Genomic DNA, 22883 nt, shown 5'->3' with positions numbered 1-22883 from the left:
CTTTTATCTTAGCCTGCTGGACACACTTTCCTCATTCCTGAAGAAGGGCTTATGCCCAAAACGTCGATTCTCCTGTTCCTTGGATGCTGCCTGACCTGCTGCGCTTTTCCAGCAACACATTTTCAGCTCTGATCTCCAGCATCTGCAGTCCTCACTTACTCCGTGAAATAATTATGGTCACACCCATTCCTAAAATGAGTCATGGAGAGATGGGATTGGGAAGTTGGAGAAATGAGATCAAGACGTACAGAGAAATGGAATTAGGGATTTTGGAGAGACTAGATCAAGGTGTTTGGAGAGATAGAAAATGAAGAGACAGGGTCAGGGAATATGGAGAGAGACTAGATTGAGGATTATGGACAGATGGTGGAGATATCTAAAGACTTTCTCAGCCTGTTATGCTATCCAGCTCCTTACATTTTACCGTTAGTTCCAATACAGTGTGCACAGTAACACGAGTGAGTGATTATTCTTCCTTGAATGTTCCTTTTGTATTTGCAGAATATTTCTGTGTATAATTTGACTCTACAAGTGGCAGATCTGTCAGGTGAAGGACTCTCCACCACCGCCACTGCAGTTATCTTCATTGATGACATCAATGACAATGCCCCAGAGTTTATTGCCAACGAGGTTTGTAATATAATTCGGTCTGTCAATCACATCAATTATTGAGAACTTAGGGAAAAGTTCAAACTCATGATTTAGTGCAGGATATAATCAAGGTGAAGGGTCAGAATTAACAATGTGGTGCTGGAAAAGCACAGCATGTCAGGCAGCATCTGAGGAGCAAGAGAATCAACATTTCAGGCATAAACCCTTTATTCCTGATGAAGAGCTTACGCCCGAAAATTCGATTTTCCTGCTCCTCAGATGCTGCTTGACCTGCTGTGCTTTTCCAGCACCACTCTAATCTAGACTCTGATCTTCAGCATCTGCAATCCTCATTTTCTCCTTGCTGAAGGGTCAAAGTGCAAGACATTATCAAAGCTAAAGGATCAAGGTCTGTAATGTAGAATTTCAACAGGGATATACATAAGGGGCAGTTTAGGATAACCTGAATAAGGAATGCCTGCAGTGTGGTACTTTGAAGTGTTATTACTAAGATAAAGAGAACCTCAGCATCCATTGTTAACCCTGCCAAACTTCACAGAATTGGAGGTGCTCCCAGGATTTAAATGCCTTTAGTGAACCTGAGAGGTTCTCCCAATGAAGAAACCTGGGCAAGTATTTGTTTGAACTACCAGAGGCAACTTCAGTTTCTTCCAATGGCCTGTTACACAAAATGGCTGTTTTCAGAGGTCTATATCTTCATCCAGCAGTAGACTCCATCTTGGCTTCCATATCTTTCGCTTGGTTCTATGGATATGCCTGATTAGAAATGCAGGTCTGTTTTGAGTTTCTAGCTCTGCCAATAGACAATAGATAATAGGTGCAGGAGTAGGCCATTCTGCCCTTCGAGCCTGCACCACCATTCAATACGATCATGGCTGATCATCCTTAATCAGTATCCTGTTCCTGCCTTATCTCCATAACCCTTGATTCCACTATCCTTGAGAGCTCTATCCAACTCTTTCTTAAATGAATCCAGAGACTGGGCCTCCACTGCTCTCTGGAGCAGAGCATTCCACACAGTCACCACTCTCTGGGTGAAGAAGTTTCTCCTCATCTCTGTCCTAAATGGTCTATCCCGCATTTTTAAGCTGTGTCCTCTGGTTCGGCACTCACCCATCAGCTGAAACATGTTTCCTGCCTACAGAGTGTCTAATCCTTTAATAATCTTATATGTCTCAATCAGACCCCCTCTCAGTCTTCTAAACTCAAGAGTATACATTCCAGTCTTTCAGCGTAAGATAGTCCCACTATTCCAGGAATTGCTCTGTCATTATGATGGAAATGTCAACCATGAGGTTGAGATTAGTTTGGTGTAACTAATGTCAGCTTAATTCTGAATAATCTGTTTTACTTCCACCAAACACACTGCAGGTTTTTGGGGTCAAGGCATTTAGCAGACTTTGCTCAGACTCAGTTTTCCATGAAATGGGAAAATATAACATTTTTAAATAACTGTTAATTACAATTTCCAATAATCTCTGAATTTGGTCCTTGCAGTTCAATGTTGAAGTATCAGAGGACATGGTGGGAGCAGAGATTGGCCACATCAGCGTGATGGACAAGGATCAACCTGGAACACTGAACTGGCTTGTAGACTACACGATTATTGATGGCAATGACAGTGGACTTTTCAGCATCAAGACTGAGCCGGACACCAACAGAGGCATCTTATTTGTTGAAAAAGTAAAGGGATACAACCAATCAAAAAGCAGTTTAGCAATTAGATTTATGTTTAGAAAACTGAACCTTCTTTTTCAGAAAACTCTCCAAACCCAACCCAGGATTATTTTCTCTCTCTTAGCAGCAAAATGATGCTGTCAAGAAAGATCAATGGGGAGACTGAATGGTTAAATGTGCTCCCAACTGGAGATAATTCTTCAGCTGGGGTCTGGCCATTCGATCTTGATCTCCCAACAGCTAAACAGCTGTCAGTGAAATGGTTAGGTTAGCCAGCATCTGGTTTCAGGAATCAGATTGCCTAAGTCCTATTGAATGTTCAAATTGATAAAAATCTGTTGAAGCTTCTCCCAAGCACATTAACCAATCCTTACCCTCTCAGTTTTTGCTTGATCTGTTGAGTAGTGCCAACATTTTTTTTTGGTTTTACTACGACATTATTCCTCACTGACACTGAGAACTATACAAAACACGAGTGCAGCCACACTTGGAATATTGTGTAGATTCTGGTCGCCATATTTCAGGAAGGATGTGGGAGCATTGGAAAAGGTGCAGAGGAGATTTACAAGGATATTGCCTGGTCTGGAGGGAAGGTCTTATGAGGAAAGGCTGAGAGACTTGGATGTGTTCTCATTGGAAAAAAGAAGGCTAAGAGGTGATTTGATAGAGACATACAAGATGATCAGAGAATTAGATAGGGTAAACAGTGAGAGTCTTTTTCCTAGGATGATGTCGGCTTGTACGAGGGGGCATAACTACAAATTGAAGGGTGATAGATTTAAGACAGATGTCAGAGGCAGGTTCTTTACGCAGAGAGTGGGAAGGGCATGGAATGTCCTACCTGCCAATGTAGTTAACTCAGCCACATTAGGGAGATTTAAACAATCCTTGGATAAGCACATGGATGATGATGGGATAGCGTAGGGGGATGAGCTGAGAATAGTTCACGGATCGGCACAACGTTGCGGGCCGAAGGGTCTGTTCTGCGCTGTATTGTTCTACGTTCTATGTTCTAGAAGATCTTAGCAGAACCATTGCTCATCCTGCAATGTCAGGGAGAATGTTGAGCTTTGGGCTTGTAATTCATATCGCTGATTTAGCAAATCTCTCTGGGTCTCACCCATTTCCTATCTCCTCCAGCCCCACAACACTCCTACACTCCTGCACTCCTACAGTTTTGCTGTTTATCATAGCCTCAACTTTTTAATCTGTCTACTGTTGGTGGTACTGCTGGAACTCCTGGTCCTTAATGTTATAATCCTATAGAGGCCTTTTTTTTTAAAAAGAGCAATTCCCATGACATCAATGGAAAGAAATTTACTCAATATGATTTAACTTTTATAAACATTTACTATAACAAATCAAATCAAATTAACACACTTTAAACAATGATTAACTGGTGAAGGTTATTTCAAATAAATCAATAAATTTCATGCCTCACATTGTTCTAATCACTTCCATCACATCCTGTACAAATGTAGTACCGTATTTCCAATTCAACCTTTGTTTTGTAGGATCTCTCACTGCTCATTCAATCATTTTGGTCTAAGATCACATTCACCAGCAGTAGTATTCCATGCAATGTCCCCTGACACAGATTACCACCAAGAAGGCGCACATCTGTAAACCTCCTCTCATATGTGTCCCAATATTCAAGATAACACAGACTCCTCAGAAACTCCCCTCTCAAGCCCCTTCAGAGGGCAAATGGTAGCATAGTGTTAATATTACTGAACTTGTAAGCCAGAAGCCTAACTATTGCTCAGTCAAATTCCAAAAGCACTAATTATTGTTTTATAAGCTGTTGCATTGTTTTGGAACTTTGGGGGGAAAAAAGATCAAAACAACAATATTTTAAAAAGGAGGAAGAGCTACAAAGGTAGGACCACATGGTCAGTGAGCAAGTGAGAGAGAAAGAGAGAGAGAGAGGGAGCAAGACAGAAAGAAACCTACATTGCTGTTTGAGTTCAAGTATTTCTGGATATCGGAGTGCATCTAAGACAACATTTTAAAAGGCATCTGGATGGGTATATGAATAGGAAGGGTTTAGAGGGATATGGGCCAAATGCTGGCAAATGGGATTAGATCAATTTAGGATATCAAGTCAACATGGATAGGTTGGATCGAAGGGTCTGTTTCCGTGCTGTGCATCTCTCTGACACTATGACACAAATTCCAATCCTACCACCGCAGTTGGTGGAATTTAAGTATATCTTGACTAACAGCAGAGCCACAGGTTAACAGGGGTAGGTGAGAATGCAGAGTTGAAACCATAATCTGACCAACCATAATTATCTGATCCAGGTGGAACAGGCTCAAAGATTAAGTGGCCTACTCCTGAAACTAAATTCCTATAAATGGACTGTTGGACTCTGGCAACATTGAAACAGTGGGGAAGTGAATTGTCCCCTGCCCTTCCCACCCTTTCTAACTGTTTAACCCACTAACATAACACAGTCTCTGCTCAGAAACTTCACACCAGGATGAGATTTAAAACTGTCACGTAGAAAACTTACATTTGGAAGCTATTGAAGCCACTTTTGTTTCCTCTCACTGGAATTTTTGGGATGTTTTGAACTGCCACGAAACAAAGGCTGAAACCTAACTGTCTGTTTGCTCTTTGTTTCTGAGCTGTTCATCCACATGACAACCTGTGGTCACATAGATATTTCTTAGAACCTAATTATATCATCATCAGGAAAACAATTAGCCCTCTTTCACAATACTCCCAAGCCTACTTTGGTCTTAAAGGGACAACGGACAAAGTGAAAGTACAATATTCCCAGAACATAAGGGTCATCACGCTAAGTTCAAGAATTCTCTCCAAACTTGTATCCCCGCACCTTTCTCCCCTCCTTTAAGATGCTCCTTATAGTATTTGTCAAGCTTTTCATAATGTATTCTGATATTCCTTATGTGACTCAGTATCATGTTTGGCTTTGTAAAGCTCCCATGGGGCATATTGGGGTATTTTGCTCGGTTAAACGTAAGCTGTTGTTCAGTGTATTTTAGACACAGTCCGGGACAATGGTCACATTACTAGTGTACAAGGGAAGAAAAGTTGAGGCAAAGGAAAAATAAAATGGAGAAACCAAGGAGTTATCCGTCAGGGTTTATTGTGCTGCCGCCTGTTTCAGAGTCTGGATTATGAGAAGGCCGACAAACATATCCTGACTATAGAAGTGAAGAACAGGGAAGCCGTCAGTCCTGGCGCACCTCAAACTCTCCGTTCCTCAGCTAAAGTCATTGTGACAGTTACAGACGTGAATGAAGCTCCTAGGTTTGTGGAAGACCCCCGAGAACTGAATGTTCCAGAAGGTTTAACAGCGGGAAGCTTTCTAACAGTCTACACTGTCACTGATCCAGACACCAAACAACAACAAAATATCAGGTGAGGATGACAGTTAATTGTTCAATTCTTAGTCTGATCATGTATTTCTGTTTTTCGGTTTGGGTTTATTACCCCTCTTGCCTGGCTATTCCCCCATCCTTGTTTGGATGTTTGCTTGTGGTGTCTGGGATGTTTACCCTCACAGCCTGTGTAGCCCTGGTGTTAGGGGTGTTTACTGTCTGCACTTTTTCCTCTGTGTCTTTACCTCCTGGGCCACTAACCCCACCCTCTCCTGTATTCCAGTTACGGGATTCAGTATGATCCTGCCGATTGGTTAATGGTGGACGTGAATACAGGGGAGATATTTGTTCAGCAGAAGATTCAGCGTGGCTCTCCATTCCTGTTCAAACATCGGTACACAGCTGTTATCACAGCCACGGACAACGGTAAGCAATGAATACTGAGGTACAGACTGATGGGAATAAACAGGGAATGACAGTGTTAAAGAACAGTATAAATTGAAATAATAATTAGTGTCGTCCATATAAATAAGGTAGTAAATGGAGTCCATGCTCATGATTGGTAGAAAGACAACAGGAATAGAGCAATAAAACAGAAAAATAAAGAGAGTTCACGTTGCAAATTCTATTGCAGCTTAGACTTGGGACCTCCTCTCAGCATTTCAATCTGTTAGTTTTACTGCTTTTGAACACAGACTAGTTGCAATAGCTGCAGCAGGCAAGAGTAGGAGACCACTCAACTCACCCTTGTCTACGCCAGCACATGCTGAAGCAATTCACATTCTGACATTGTCCTGCCTTTTCCCTGCAGACTGCAATATTTTTTCAGATGGATAGTTAGTGGATGAATTTCAATGTGAAGTGAAGCAATGAAAAATAAACAGTATCGCTCTAAAGGGTTTGCAGAAGCAGTGATATCTGGATGTACGTGTGCATAATCCATTAAAGATGACAGCTCAGGTAGAGAGTGCTGATAATAAAACACTCAGAGTTAGAACATAGAACAATACAGCGGAGAATAGGCCCTTCGGCCCTCGATATTGCACCGTGAACTATTCTCAGCTCGTCCCCCTACGCTATCCCATCATCATCCATGTGCTTATCCAAGGATTGTTTAAATCTCCCTAATGTGGCTGCGTTAACTACATTGGCAGGTAGGGTATTCCACGCCCTTACCACTCTCTGAGTAAAGAACCTGCCTCTGATATCTGTCTTAAACCTATCATCCCTCAGTTTGTAGTTATGCCCCCTTGTACAAGCTGACGTAATCATCCCAGGAAAAAGACTTTCACTGTCTACCCTATCTAATCCTCTGATCACCTTGTATGTCTCTATCAAATCACCTCTTAGCCTTCTTCTTTCCAGTGAGAACAGACCCAAGTCTTTCAGCCTTTCCTCATAAGACCTTCCCTCCAGACCAACATCCTCATAAATCTCCTCTGCACCTTTTCCAATGCTCCCACATCCTTCCCGAAATATGGCGACCAGAACTATACACAATATTCCAAGTATAGCCACACTAGCGTTTTGTATAGTTGCAGCGTAATATTGCAGCTCCGGAACTCAATCCCTCTACCAATGAAATCTAACACACCGTATGTCTTCTTGACAGCACAATCAACCTGGGTGGCAACTTTCAGGGATCTATGTATATGGTCTCCAACATCCCTCTGCATATCCACACTACCAAGAATCTTTCCATTGACTCAGTACTCTGCCTTCCTGTTATTCTTCCCAAAGTGCATTACCTCACATTTAGCTGCATTGAACTGCACTTGCTACCTCTCAGCCCAATCCTGCAGTTTATCTAAGTCCCCCTGCAATCTATAGCATTCTTCCAAACTGTCCACTACTCCACCGACTATAGTGCCATCTGCAAATTTACTAATCCACCCACCTATGCCTGCGTCTAAGTCACTTATAAAAATGACAAACGGTAGTGGTCCCAAAACATATCGTTGTGCCACACCACTAGTAACCAGACTCCAGGCTGAATATTTTCCATCAACCACTACTCACTGCCTTTTTTCAGAAAGCCAGTTTCTAATCCAAACTGCTAAATTACCTTCAATTCCATGTCTCTGCATTTTCTCCAACAGCCTACCATGTGGAACCTTATCTAAGGCTTTACTGAAGTCCATGTATGACACGTCAACTGCTCTACCCTCATCTACATGCTTGGTCACCTTCTCAAAAAACTCAATGAGGTTTGTGAGACACGACCTGCCCTTGATGAGACCATGTTGACTATCTGAAATCAAATTGTTGCTTGCTAGATGAATGTAAATCTTTACCTCTTATAATCCTTTCCAAAACCTTCCCTACAACAGAAGTAAGGCTCACTGGTCTATAATTACCTGGGTCGTCTCTGCTGCCCTTCTTGAACAAGGGCACAACATTTGCAATCCTCCAGTCCTCTGGTACTAAACCTGTAGACAATGATGACTCAAATATCAAAGCCAAAGGCTCTGCCATCTCCTCCCTAGCTTCCCAGAGAATCCTCGGATAAATCCCATCTGGCCCAGGGGACTTGTCTACTTTCACTCCTTCTAGAATTGATAGCACCTGTTCATAACTAACCTCGATCCTTTCTAGTCTAATATCTCGTACCTCATTCTTCTCCTCTATAATATTCTTCTTTTCCTGAGTGAAAACCGATGAGAAATATTCGTTTAGCACCTCTCCACTCTCCACAGGGTCCACACTCAACTTCCCACTTCTATCATTGATTGGCCCTATTCCTACCCTAATCATCCTTTTATTCCTCATATACCGAAAGGAAGCTTTAGGGTTCTCCTTTATTCTGCCTGCTAAAGACTGCTCATGTCCTCTTTTTGCTCTTCTTAACTCTCTCTTTAAATCCTTCCTAGCTAATCTGTAACTCTCCATCGACTCATCTGAACCATCTCGTCTCACCATCACATAAGCCTCCTTCTAAGGACGGCATGGTGGCACAGTGGTTAGCACTGCTGCCTCACAGCGCCAGAGACCCAGGTTCAATTCCCGCCTCAGGCGACTGACTGTGTCGAGTTTGCGTGGGTTTCCTCCGGGTGCTCCGGTTTCCTCCCACAGTCCAAAGATGTGCAGGTCAGGTGAATTGGCCATGCTAAATTGCCTGTAGTGTTAGGTAAGGGGTAAATGTAGGGGTATGGGTGGGTTACGCTTCGGCGGGTCGGTGTGGACTTGTTGGGCCGAAGGGCCTGTTTCCACACTGTAATGTAATGTAATCTAATCTAATCTAATCAAATCATAATCTTCTTCTGCTTAACAAGAGGTGCAATCTCTGTTGTAAACCAGAGTTCCCTTACCTTATCACTTCCTCCCTGCCTGACAGAGACATACCTATCAAGGACATGCAATATCTGTTCCTTAAACCAGCTCCACATTTTCATTGTCTGCATCCCCTGCATTTTGCTACCCCATTCTACACATCCTAATTCTTGCCATATTGCATTATATTTGCCCTCGCCCCATCGGTAACCCAGGACCTGTGGCATGTTCCTATCCCTGTCCCTTGCTGAACTGAACATAACTGAATTATGATCACTCTCTCCAAAGTGCTCACCTACAACTAAATCAAACACCTGGCCTGGTTCATTACCAAGCACTTTTAACTTTGTACACTTCAGTCCAACACTGGCATCTCCAAATGTAGATTTTGACTTATTACCAAACTCCAGTCATTTCCCCATAACCCTGCAAGTTGTTTCTATTTCAATAACCATCCATAGCACTCTTGAATTCCTCAATTGAACCTTCCTCCACTACGTGCTAGGCTTAATTTATAGGGCACACATTACAAGAGGAGGGAGATAACATTGCTTAGACTTTAGCTGAAAATATTATGTATAAAATTCTGAGTGTACCACACATTAGGAAGGATGAGAATGCATTGGCGTGAGTGCAGAAAAGATTTACACGAATAGCTCTAAGAATGAGAAACCTCATTATGAAAGTAGATCAGGGAAGTTGGGACTTCTTTGGAGAGGTAAAGTTCAAGAGGAGATTTGATAGAAGTTTTCAAAATCATGTGACGTTTGGACGGAGTGGATAGGGAGAAACTGTTCCTGCTTATAAAATGATCAGGAACTAGAGGGCATAGGGTTTTGCAGAAGAAACAAATGTGAGGTGAGAAAAAACCTTTTTACACAGCAAATAGTTTGGGTTTGGAATGCATGGTCTGGAGCATGTAATGGAGGAAGGTTCAGTTGAGGCATTCAAGAGTGCTATGGATGGTTATTTAAATAGAACCAACTTGCAGGGTTATGGGGAAATGACTGGAGTTTGGTAATAAGTCAAAATCTACATTTGGAGATGCCAGTGTTGGACTGGGGTGTACAAAGTTAAAAATCACATAACACCAGGTTATAGTCCAACAGTTTTAATTGGAAGCTCTAGCTTTCAGAACGCTGCTCCTTCATCAGGTGGTTGTGGAGTACACAGTTCTAACACACAGAATTTATAGCAAAAGTTTACAGTGTGATGTAACTGAAATTATACATTGAAAAATACCTTGATTGTTTGTTAAGTCTCTCATCTGTTAGAATGACCATGATAGTTTCAGTTCTTTCATATGTAAATCGCAAAACTAATGTTCACCTGAGAATGTAAATTTTTAAAAACGTTTTGCGATTTACATATGAAAGAACTGAAACTAACATGGTCATTCTAACAGATGAGAGACTTAACAAACAATCAAGGTATTTTTCAATGTATAATTTCAGTTACATCACACTGTAAACGTTTGCTATAAGTTCTGTGTCTTACAAATGTGTACTCCACAACCACCTGATGAAGGAGCAGCGCTCCGAAAGCTAGCGCTTCCAATTAAATCTGTTGGACTATAACCTGGTGTTGTGTGATTTTTAACTTCAAAATCTACAGAGCGTCAATTCAGACGTGATGAGCTAAATGGCCTCATTCTGAGCCATAACAATTCTGTAATACTGATCTAATTGCCTTTGAAAGCCTTGATTGAACTGCACTCTCTCGAAGTGAATTTCCAATCCTAACCACTTTCTACACTAAAAAAATGTTTTCCTCATGTCTCCATTGCTCATTTTGTAATGATATTAAGTCGATGCCCTCTGACGATCCATCCAACAATGGGGAAGAGCTTTTCCTTACCCATTATATCCCGACCCATCAAGATTTGGAACTTCTCTATCAAATCTGTTCTCAACATTCTCTTCTCCAGGGAGAAATGCCCTAACATCTCTCATCAATCCACATAACTGAAGTTCCTCATCCTTGGAACTATTTTTGTGAATTTTTCCCTCCCAAATATATTCACATTCTTTACAATGTGTGTTGCACAGAACTGGATTCAATACTCTGGTTGAGGCTGAATACGGTTTTATACAGATTTTACATAATTAATAAAATGAATGGAAAATGCTGCTAACGTACTGGTGAACGCAGTTCCCCCTTCAGTGAGTTTGGGGATATTTGTGAAACCTGTTCCTCCAGTGAGTTGTTTAATTGTTTTTGTTTTATTCATTCACAGGATGAGGGTCAGCATTTATTGCCTATCTGTAATTGCTCAGAGGGCAGTTAAGAATCAGTGACATTGACCTTTTTTGCTAACAAAATGGATAATCTTCCATTTATCCATATTATATTTCATTTGTCATACATGTGCCCGCTCACTCAAATCGTCCAAATCACACTGAAGCATCTCTGCATCCTTTTCATAGTTCACCTTCCCACCCAGCTTTGTCATCTACAAACTTAGAGATATTACAGTTAGTTACCTCATCTAAATAATTTATATTGTGAACAGCTGGGGTCCAAGCACTGTCAATCGAAAAGAGGCCTGTTTATTTTGCTCTTTGTTTCCTGTCTGGCAAACAGTTCCCAGTGCATGGCAGTTCACTACCACCAAGCCATAAGATTTAGCCCAGCCTCAACTTCTGGTTTACTATCAATCCCCAAATTTTACTTAATACTGGCAATTAAATAAAAAATTGGAAGTTTTAATTTTCCCAGTCCTAAGGCTAATTTTGGTGAAAGGGAAACAGCACCTTGTACTCACCAGGCAACCGACTCGCATCCACCTTCTCTTTCATTTCAGTGATCCTGACCTACTCTACTGTAATTCTTGCTCACATTCCTCCTCATCTGCTTCACAATGATCTTGACCTGTTCATTGATTCTTATTTACTTCACTTTCTTTTCAGTCTATTTCACACTCATCCTGATCATTTCACATTCCTCCCAATATTTTATCTGTATTATTGCAAATCTTAAGCTTCGCAATAGCTGCAAAGCAGGACATATAATGGCTTTTAGTTATACTCGGCTTATATACTTTTCCCATCTGCACCAATTTGAGGTGCACTTACTTCCCAGAATGAGAAGTATGGCATTTAGGGAATTGCATTGGATAATAACATACAAGTGGCATGGTGATGATTTACAGTGAAGAAATGGGCAGCTAACATCGTTACACAAGTGATCAGGTTCCAGAGTGGATCTCACTAAAAAACAATCCTCGCCTCTCCTACATGTTTCTTTTCCCACTTATCTTAACCTCTCCATTCCATCTTTCCTTGTCCTTTATTATTTCCCTCTGTTCATTCTTCTTCTCTCCCCTCCCTGTCAGTCACCTCCCCTATCCCTTCTTCTTCTGTCCATTCCATCTCACTCCCCCACTTCTTATTTTTCTCTCTCCCTTCTGCCCCTCTGCTAATGGATGGCGACCACTCTCTGCTCTGGCATCTGTTCAATGTATTTCCTCCTCAACCATCACTTAACTCCACAATCCAGAGAATCTATTCTCATTGTATCCCTTGTGGAAGAATGGGGGTATACTTTCAGTGCTACATTGTTTTGTTGGTATAGAATATCAGTATCGAAGGAGAATTAAAATAAAAGCAAATTACTGCAGATGCTGGAATGTGAAAACAAAAGAGAAAATGCTGGAAAATCTCAGCAGGTCTGGCAGCAGGAGAATTATGCTTGTTTAGGATTCTTCTAATTCTTTAACTTGTGATGTTTGTAATAACAGGAGAGCCACCACATACAGCAACAGGAACCCTGGAGATTCATGTGACTGAGGTCAACGATTTCCCTCCTGTTCTATACCCACAACATGGCTTTTTGTGCAGTCAGTGGGACAAGGATGATGGAGTCCTCCTCTGGGCATTGGATGGAGACCTTGAGCCTCATGCTGAACCCTTTCATTTTGAGATTGTTCCCGATGACTCTGAATATTCCCAGAACTGGACAATCAGCCACTTAAATGGTGGGTGTAGTCTGAGGGTGAAATGTGTCAGGAAACATCAGATACAATAAGAATGGCCCATTGCCAGTAATTGTTTATAGAGAGAAACTTTACTCTGTATTTAATTCTGTGCTGTACTTATCCTGCAAGTGATTTACCAAGGACAGTGTAGAGGGAACTTACTCTGTGTCTAATTCCAAACTATACCTGCCCTGAGAGTATTTCGCAGAGATGGTATAGGGGGAGCATTTCTCTGTACTGAACCCTATGATGTACCAGTCTTGGGAATGTTTGATGGAACAGTGTAGAGGGAGCTTAGCTCTGTATCTAACCCCATGCTGTCCCTGTTCTGGGTTTTTTTTTGTTGCGGGCAGTGTAGAGAGAGCTTAACTTTCACTTTGACATAATACAGGAAGGTTTATTTTGTATCTAAACTGAGTATGTCCACATAGACAAAATCATAGAATTCCTACAGTGTGGAAACAGGCCATTTGCCCATCAAGTCTATACGGTTCCTTCGAACAGCATCCCACCTCCCTATCCTGTCCCTGTAACCCTACATTTCCCATGGCTAATCCACCTAGCCTGCATATCCCTGGACACAATGGCCAATTTAACAGGGTCAATCCACCTAATCTGCACATCTTTAGACTGAGGGAGGAAACAGGAACACCTGGAGGAAACCCACGCAGACACAGGGAGAATGTGCAAACTCCACACAAATAGTTACCCAAGGCTGGAATTGAAACCAGGTCACTGTTGCTGTAAGGCAGTAGTGCTATCACTGAGCCACTCCATACAACTAAACATATATAAATAAAACCATCAATACCCAGAGTTACATGAGTCAATGCCTGAGGCAAGAGGTATACTTCATTTGCAAATAACATCTCAATATTAGCCTGATGAAGCCATTGGAATTTATTTACCAGCAACCCCTAAAGAATAGGATTGATCCTGTCCATCCCCATTCAGAACCCACCATGTCCCAGACTTTGAATCTGTGTGTTTCCAGAATTTTTATTTTTGTTTCTGGATTTTATGATAATAAGTTTGGAATAATGAAAGTTATCAAGGGAATGTTGCTGATGGAGTGCAGAATTTGGCAATTCATATTACAGACAGATTTCAATTTTTCTGTTCTCACCGATAGACACACATTCTCAGCTGAGAGCTCGGCAGGATGTCAGTGAAGGAACTTATAGCCTCCAGATTCGTGTGAGTGACTCAGGGCAGCCACGTCTAAGCCAGGACCACACCCTGAATGTGACCATTTGTTTCTGCAGTGTGAAAGGAGATTGTACACCTGGAGCAGCTGCAATTCTTGGTACCCATGTGGGTCTGAGCTTTGGAGCTGCAATGGTTATTCTCACCAGCGTTCTGCTCTTACTTTGTGAGTATCAGTTTCCTTGCCTTTCCAATGATTCTTTCCCCTAACATCTGTTTCACATATAGTCAGTCCATGGTATTGTGCTTTCCAGTTATACAGTCTGGCCAAAACAAATCAGAAGATGGAGGAACAGAAGTAGGCCATTCAGCCCATCAAGTCTGCTCCTGCCATTCTACGAGATCATGACTGACCTGATAATCCTCAATTTCACTTTCATGCCTTTTCCCTACAGCCCTCAATTCCCTTACCAATTAAAAATTGAATGTACTGAATGATCAGTATCTATAGGTAAGGAAGTCCATACATTCACTATTTTTACAGAGGATAGCTTCATCTCTGTCCTAATTGGGCAACCTTTACTCAGATTGTGCCCTCTTGACCTAGAAGCTTCCTTGGGAACCACCTCCCAAAATCTAATTTTCAAGGATCAAATGACTGCAGATGCTGGAAGCTGTACTGAAAACAACAAATGCTGGAGATCACAGTGAGTCAGGCAGCATCCATGGAGAGACAGCAAACTAACGTTTCGAATCTACATGGCTCTTCATTAGAGCTGATGTGACCTGTGGAGGGGAAAGCATTTGTACTATAGCTGGTGGGACATGGAAGAGTGCAGACTGCTGGGGAGAAAGGATGTTGAAATCTCCTCAGAACCTCACATGTTTCAATAAGGCCGCCTCTTATTCTTCTAAATTCCAATCAGAACGAGTTTTGAGAAGATTTGTAGCTCAGTTTGAGGTTTTCCAATCAGAACAGGCTGAACCGACTCAAACACTCCTCATAATAAAATTCCTCCATACCTAGGATTAACTTTCTCTGGACTGTTTCTTATGTCAGTAATATCTTTTAAATAAGGGGACCAAAACTGCTCACTGGTATTCAAGATGTGGTCTAACTTGTACCTTAGCAAGACTTCCCTCCCTTTAAATAAAAGACATTGCAATTGACTTCCCTATTGCCTACAAGCAAGTTAGTTTTTTGTGGTTTATGCACTAGGACTCCCAAATCCCTCTGCATTGCAGGTTTTCACAGTCTTTCTTCATTGAAGTAATATTCAGCTCCATTATTCTGCTTGCCAAAGTGCATAACCTCATATTTTTACATTATATTCAAAGGAGTCAATGGCATAGTGGTATTGTCATTAGAATTCAATAAACATGTTTTGAGAAGATTTGTAGCTCAGGTTGAGATTCTGGATGTAAGTTTGCTCACTGAGCTGGAAGGTTTTGTCACCATACTCGGTAACATTTTCAGTGAGCCTTCAGATGAAGCACTGGTGGTGTAACCCACTTTCTATTTATATGTTTATATATAAGACTACATTGGACAAAAAGGCAGAAAACTAGCCACCAGGATACATTAACATCAACTAGCCACAAAAAGACATGACCCACTCTCACTAGTATCCTTACATATGGATGAGGAAGGACACCACTTCAACTGGGCCAACAGCCAAACAGAAACACACATGAGAATTCCTAGAAGCATGGCATTCCAACTGGCAGTCTATCAACAAATGCATAGACTTGCATCCCATTTACCACCTCCTGAGAAAAAGAACAGGAAATGACATCACCACAGGAAATGATGTCACCACAGGAAATGACATCACCAACCCAAGGAAACCCAATCATATAAATAGAAAGCAGGTTACACCACCAGTGCTTTTTCCAGAGGCTCACTGAAGATGTTACCTAGTATGGTGATGAAACATCTGAAAACGAACCTTCCAGCTCAGTGAGCAAACCTACACCCAGAATTCAATTAACAATCTGGAAATAAAAATCTGATGATGACCATGAAACTATTGTTGACCTTCGTAAAAACCCAACTAGTTCACTAATGTCCTTCAGGAATGGAAAAATGACATCCTTACCTGGTCTGGTCTATATGCGTCTCCTGACTCACAGCAAAGTGATGGTTGACTCTTAACTGCCCTCTGAAATGGCTTAGCAAGCCAATCAGTTTGAGGGCAACATGTGGTGGGGAAACCAGTGCTGGTCCATGCATGAATAAAGTATAAATTCCACCTGTCAAGTTTTTGCCCACTCATTTGACCTGTATAAATAACCCTTGTTACTTATTTGTATTGATATATTGCCTTCAAAAATGGGTATAGTATATTCACTTTCCTTATCCAAATCCTTAATATACATTCTAAATAATTATGGCCCCAGCAGTGATCTCTGTGGCACCCCACTAGTTACAGGTTGCCATCCTAAAAATGTACCTCACCTCCCACTTGTCTGTTTTCTATTCGTAAACAAATCCTCTGTCCATACAAATAGACTATATCCAACTCCATGGGCTCTTATTCACTGCCTAATATGTGGTACCTTGTTAAATACCCTTTGGAAATCCAAAGCTATGACATCCACCAGTTCCCCTTTACTATCATACTTGTTATCTTCTCAAAGTATTCTAATAAATTTGTCAGGCATGATTTCCCCAACATGAACCCGTGCTGACTCTGCTTTATTATGTTTTCCATTTCTAAATGCTCTGGTATTTCATCCTTTAACATATACTCTACCATTTTCCCAAAAATAGGTGTTAAGCTAACTGGTTTCTTGTTATTTGGATTTTTTTGTCTCCCCTTTTTGCATAAGAGTCTTAAATTGGCAGTTTTCCAATCCTCTAGAACTTTTTCCTGAATCCAGAAATTCTTGCAAGATTACTACTCGTGTATCCATTATCTCTGTAGCTGCTTCTTTTAATATTATATTGTTTATACAGCTCATCAAGTCTAGGGGATGTGTTGTTTTTTAGCCCATTAGTTTCCCAAATACATTTTCTCTGGTGATGGTATTTATTTCCTTTTGCCTTCTTTTGCTCCATGATTATTTAGCATTCCTAGAATGCTATTTGTCTTTTATATGATGAAGATTGATGCAAAGTGTTTATTCAACTCCTCTGTCTTTTCCTGCTTCCTCATTATTATTTCCAGCCTCATTCCCTGCGGTATCAATGTCCACTTTGGCTTCTCTTTTCCTTTCTATGTATTTAAAGAAGCCTTTTTTTAGCCTCAAAAGTCTATTTTCACCCTTTTTTGATTGTTTTTTGATGTTTTCTAAAGCTTTTACAATCCTCTGGCTGAACACTATTTTCTTAAATATCCACTACTATTCCTCGACCATCTTTTCTGCGCAACATTTTTCTCAGACCACTCCAGCTAATTCTACCCTTATTCTTTCATAATTATCCTAATTTAAGTTTGCAACAGTTGTTTCTGACTAAGATTTCTTTCTCTCAAACTGATGATTAAATTCTACCATGTTATGGTCAATGCTTCCTTGGGGATCCTTTACTCTGTGATCATTTGTTAAACCAGCCTCATTACATATTACTCGATCCAAAATAGCCAGACTGGATCCACAGCATATTTTACTAAAGAACTGCCCTAAATATACTCTACGGGTAAAGTCTTATAGTGGTCTGAGTGACTGACACAATCTACCAGTGGATGGTGGCAGAATCAGGTGAGGAGTCCGGCGAGGCCAATATCAATGTTGGGAGCATTTCACTGTGACTTTCATGCATTTACTGAGTGAAGAGGTAGGTTTTTCATTATCTTGCCAAATAAGGGGCATTATAACTTGTTAAATGCCTTAGTAATAACTCAACTTGTCTCACTAATATTCAGTTTCCTATCTTACCAAATACATCAAACAAGCTGGAATTCAAGAAAACTCAAAATGGAAATCAGAACAGGTACCCAGTGACTTTAGCTTGTCACTGACTACAAAGAGTTTCCATGTCGTTGAGAATTAAACAGCGTCTCAGAGCATGATCTATGGCCACCATAGATGGCCCTTGCCCATGAACATTTGTATTTGCATCTGCCAAACCCTCATGATTGTCGTGGCACCTCTCCAATACCTCTGTCTTAGACAGCATGACTTGCGTTGCTGGGCAGATCAGCAAGTAGCATTGAAAGGCTGTAGCAGGGACACTGGCATGTAGGGTCAAACATTCAGGTCATGGATAAGATCAGGCTGCGTCTCAAGTATGCTTACTTGCTCTCTTTGAGCTTATTCACTTTATGCCGGCCTGCATGCCTTGCATTGCCACATAACCAGCAGCTTGTCTTGCTGCTCAGTAATCCTCAGTCAAACTGGAGGACATCTTGCTCTATGTCAATCTCCCACCTGTACTGTGTGACAGCAGCTTTCGGCAGACACATAGTGACATTGCTTGTGCAACAAGCAAGTAGCCAAGTGTTGGAAAACTGCTAAGACACAGTAGGTCAAGGGTAGCCTTCAAAACCAGTCCAGTGGATTTGCTACAGTCAGACATCTGGTTGAATGATCTAGATCAGAGGATCCATATTTTTGCAGTTTAGGGAGAGTGTCACAGTTAGTCATATGCTGCCATAGAATCCAGTCTGGCTGCTAGGGCTAATGAGATTGGGGTGATGTGTGACCACCAGAATAGGGTCTGGGCACTTTTCAACTGGGGTTGTCCAGTTAGATTGCAGTTACTGGGATGGGCCATGGAAAATATGGTTGTCCACAGAAGGGTGGGACAAGGGAGGCTGTTGCTGTGGAAAAACGAATCAGAAACCAATTCTTCAGGATTGGAGGCTACAGGCCAAGAGGAAAAAGAGGTGATATTTTGTGAAAGAGGACAACAGTATCTGCACAAATGTTAAAAAGGGAAAGCATCATTGGGAAAAAGGTCATGTGGGAGTGGAAGTTCACCAGAGTTAGGAATACTCTGGCTTTAAGGGATGGGCAGTGTATGACCATAAGGGGTATGGGAAGAGGGGAAGATAGAAAGCTGCAGACTCATGTAGATGGAGTGGGTGGGGACCTGGGGAGGTGCGAAGTCTAAGTAATTCACAGGAAGGGTATCTGGTTGTTCAGAGTCTCATTAACACGATAGAGGTACAGGCTGGAGGTCACCAGCTGAAGAGTGCTTATTGTAGCCTTCCATCATGTTGAAAATTGAAAGTACACAATAAGAAAGAAATGGTTTCAACCATACTTGGAGTGGTTGGGTAAAGTGTATCAACCCATGAGAGAGAGGAGGCTGCAGGCTACCATTACACAGGCTCATGCACTGTATAGGACACAGATCTGCATGGTCCCTAGTCCTTGGCCATTTTAATGCATTGGCTCCCTGTAGGCTGTACACCTCCCTGACCATCTCATCCACATCAACACTTTTGGACACTGAAGCCAGGGAAAGAATTAGAAGAAATAAAATCTGGTTTATTGTCACATCTACTCAAGTACAGAAGTACAGGAGTACGGTGAAAAGTTTACATTGTTGCTCCATGTTGTACCATCTTAGGCACAAAGTACCTCAGTACAAATCTTAGATACAAAACAGAGAAATAAAGAAAAAAAATGTAACATTACCTTACAGTTATTCTTGGTATAAGTTATATAAAATAAAGTTAATAAGATAAACAATGCAATCTTTCCATAAAGGGCCTTCAGTAGATTAATGCAGGGGACTTCCACGTGTGGTCTGACTGGACTTACAAGCTGCTGACCACTCACATCCGTCCAACAAATGTCCCCATTCTGCTCTGGGCACACTGGCTGTCCCCATTTCACTCGGGCCTCTAGCTTGCTTTGCTTTGGCCCTCAGCTGATGTCACCGCTACTCCAAGTTAATTTTCATTCCAAAAAAAGCCTACAAGGAAAGTAAGAAGAACAATGAGAAAAGAACAGAAAAAGGTCAGAATGGACAAGTCCTGGGTGAGGAGCCTGAATGCTGTCTACCTCGCTGCTGCCATCTTGAACTTCAACCAGAATAGTAATGTGGTAGAATTAGGGGCAATGATGTCAGCAGAAAATGAATTGTTCATCTTGCTTCTACATGCTGCAGAAAGTTTTCAACACAGACACTGACTCATGGTACATCCTATGTGGCCACTGAAGTTTGGTATTGCACTGGCACTTACATTTGGGGCTACACAGAGAGACAAACAGCTAAATGTAAGGTTGAAACTGCAGTTTATAGAAACATTCCAAATAATGAACAATTATTATCACCTGTGCCACTAAAATGTCCTCAATACTTTCCTCTTTTTCTTCCTCCCAAACATCTCAGTGTAGTCTCTGGTTCTGCAGTTAAAGTGAGAATGCCTACTTGGCAGTTGAGTCCATTGGCCCTGGCGGTTTGGTCATGCGACCCTGGGGCTGTTTAAGTTAGGATGGGTCAGACATGCCATGAGTTATCTTGGCAGAGGCAAGCGAACCCTCTTCATCTTGAATTTTCAAAGCTCGAAAGGGGTCCAATAAGGAGGAGATGGAGAGCCCTACCGCCTCAGGAGTGTTTGGAGAGGAAAATTCTGAAGGCCCTGTGTATGGCTCCTCCTTTAGCTGGGTGGTTCCTGACACAAACCTGTCTCCTTCGGAGGAATGGGCATCTGGCATACACGTCAGGTTCGTAGTTCCTGTTGCCAGGTCATTGGTCCTGAGGATGCACGTGAAGTTACTGGATGCTGACCCCACAGGGTACTATTTTTTCTGGGGCTCAGCCTGTCTCCAGCAATCCTCCAAGTGTCAGTGGTTTGCTGTGTTCTTTTACCACTCAGCCAGCTACAAAGTTGCTGCAGTTGCTCATCAGATTGCGCTAACGTTCCCATAAGGTGTCAGTGTCTGAGCCGAACGGTTTGTTCTCAGAGATTAAGAAGATGGCTTCTAGGTAAAAACAATGACTGCAGATGCTGGAAACCAGAGTTTAGATTAGAGTGGTGCTGGAAAAGCACAGCAGTTCAGGCAGCATCCAAGGAGCAGTAAAATCAGATGGCTTCTGACATGGTGGGAGATTGGTGCAGTAGCTGAGATAGAGTAATGTAAGGTAACAGAAGAATCTGACATGCACCCTGGTGGAGCAGAAAATATCATCGACCCTCTTGTGACAGTTTTGGCTGCAAGGGCAAGATGTCACGACTCAAAAAATGACCTGGTCTTACCTCCTCAGGAACCATGTTTGCAGACTGAGTGAATTGTGACTGAAGAAAGCACTTACTTTTTTGTGGTTGTAGTCTGCTAGGAATGGAGAGCAGAAGTAAGAGACTTGAGTTTAGTGACCAGTAGATAAGTTGCATAGTCAGTTCCTGGATTATTGTCTGTCATCGCTTTAGCGGATAAAGTTTGAAATGGTAGATCTCGGCCTCATGGAATGCTCCACCTGCAATATGTGGGAAATCAGGGACACTTCCAGTGTCCATGGTGAGGGTGTATGTCTTTTGGTAGATATTCAGTGAGTACAGAGGTATACTGGGACTTGGTAAGTGGTAAGATGTGGATAGAATTAAACTTGAGGAATGTCAGAGGTGGTAGGAAGTTTGTGCAATGCATTTGATAAGATATGGCAAGACATCTTGTTGGGCATTATGTCAAGACTCCCTCCAAAAAACTTATTGCAACTCATACTTTGTCAACAAAAAAAAAAGATTCAGCCCTATGAGTTCCTCCTGTGGCTACCTCTGCCAATTTGATTTTCCCAATCTATACAAAGATTAAAGTCACCCACGATTAATGTACTACCATTTCTATGTGTCTTGATTTTCTCTAGGTATATTCTCTGTCCTACAGTATAGCTACTGATCAGGGGCTAATAGACTACTCTTACTAATGTCTTCTTTCTCCTTGTTATTCCTTACCTCCGCTTATACGGATTCTAACATCTTTCAATCCAAGATCATTACTTGCAGGCGTATATATTCCACCCTTTACTTCCTACCTATCCTTTCAAAAAGTCACATATTCCTGAATATTTAGTCCCATCTTTAATCTCCATGCAAACAATTTCTCCATAATAGCTAAAACAGCATATCCAATATATATCACTATTCAAATAGCTGCCCTGCAATGTTGCAATATCCTTTTACTTCATAAGGCTACATTCTCTCTCTCTCTGAAATCCCATCTCTAAGCCTTGTTAGTCAATTCACCAGGACAGGGATCCCAGCACTGTTCAAGCAAAACATCTCCAACTAGAATTTCCTTTCTACCAGTGCTGATGCCAGTACCCATGAAATGAAACTTATGCCAGCCGCACCAATCTTTGAGTCATGCAATTAATTTATTGACTTTATTTACCCCATGCTAGTTTGCCCATTGCTCAGTATTGGTTCACTTGCGCTCAGTGTCCTGAAGCAGAATTCTGACAAACTGGTAAATTCCATTGTATAATCCTGTAGACTATTCCAGATTTGCCAATGGAGATGGAGCTCTGGGTGAGCTGGGCTGGGATGAGCAGGGATGGTCCAGGAAGAAATGAAGAGTGGTCTTGGCTGCAATGAATGGAGGAGGATCTTGGCTGACTAGATGTTAGATCCCATCATCACAACGAGGGCACTCAATTTTTGCTCAGGAGGTATTTTAACTCCCAAAACAGTAGCTTTTTTGTTGGATGTAAATGTTGCTGGTCAAATCTCCATTTATATATAGTCCCATGGCTCCAGCTCACCTATAACTAGGCTTTTCCCATTGCATAAACCATCTGTTAACAGCACTTACAATGAGTATCAGGTAACTTGATTTTAAAAAGTGCTGTAATCCTTCAACAATCCTTTGCTTTTAAACTAGCCCTTTTCTCTTGCAGTCCACAATTGGAGATACAGAAAAATGAAAAATGCCATCTTTACAGCATCTCTACACCAAA

The 22883-nt window shown here is 41.6% G+C and overlaps 1 protein-coding gene and 1 long non-coding RNA gene across 3 annotated transcripts in view; one reads left to right on the top strand and one right to left on the bottom strand.

The window, feature by feature from the left end:
- The window catches only part of cdh15 (cadherin 15, type 1, M-cadherin (myotubule)), a 107884-nt gene that overhangs the window by 79081 nt on the left and 5920 nt on the right, over positions 1–22883 (top strand). Inside the window, exons 6-11 of one of the 2 annotated variants that reach the window (XM_043706474.1) lie at positions 502–630; positions 2110–2295; positions 5427–5680; positions 5924–6066; positions 12650–12886; positions 14019–14258. In XM_043706474.1, the coding sequence (XP_043562409.1) occupies positions 502–630; positions 2110–2295; positions 5427–5680; positions 5924–6066; positions 12650–12886; positions 14019–14258 (1189 nt within the window). The remainder of the gene's footprint in view (positions 1–501; positions 631–2109; positions 2296–5426; positions 5681–5923; positions 6067–12649; positions 12887–14018; positions 14259–22883) is intronic. The other variant, XM_043706475.1, reaches the window with a different exon arrangement.
- Positions 19470–22883, bottom strand: part of LOC122558180 — a 38414-nt gene continuing 35000 nt past the window's right edge. Inside the window, exon 3 of the long non-coding RNA XR_006314062.1 lies at positions 19470–19898. This is a non-coding gene — a long non-coding RNA (uncharacterized LOC122558180). The remainder of the gene's footprint in view (positions 19899–22883) is intronic.

Source organism: Chiloscyllium plagiosum, chromosome 17, assembly GCF_004010195.1.
Source record: "Chiloscyllium plagiosum isolate BGI_BamShark_2017 chromosome 17, ASM401019v2, whole genome shotgun sequence".
NCBI lineage: Eukaryota > Metazoa > Chordata > Chondrichthyes > Orectolobiformes > Hemiscylliidae > Chiloscyllium > Chiloscyllium plagiosum.
The sequence above is the reverse complement of the archived record's forward strand: the minus strand, read 5'-3'. Positions and strand labels throughout refer to the sequence as shown.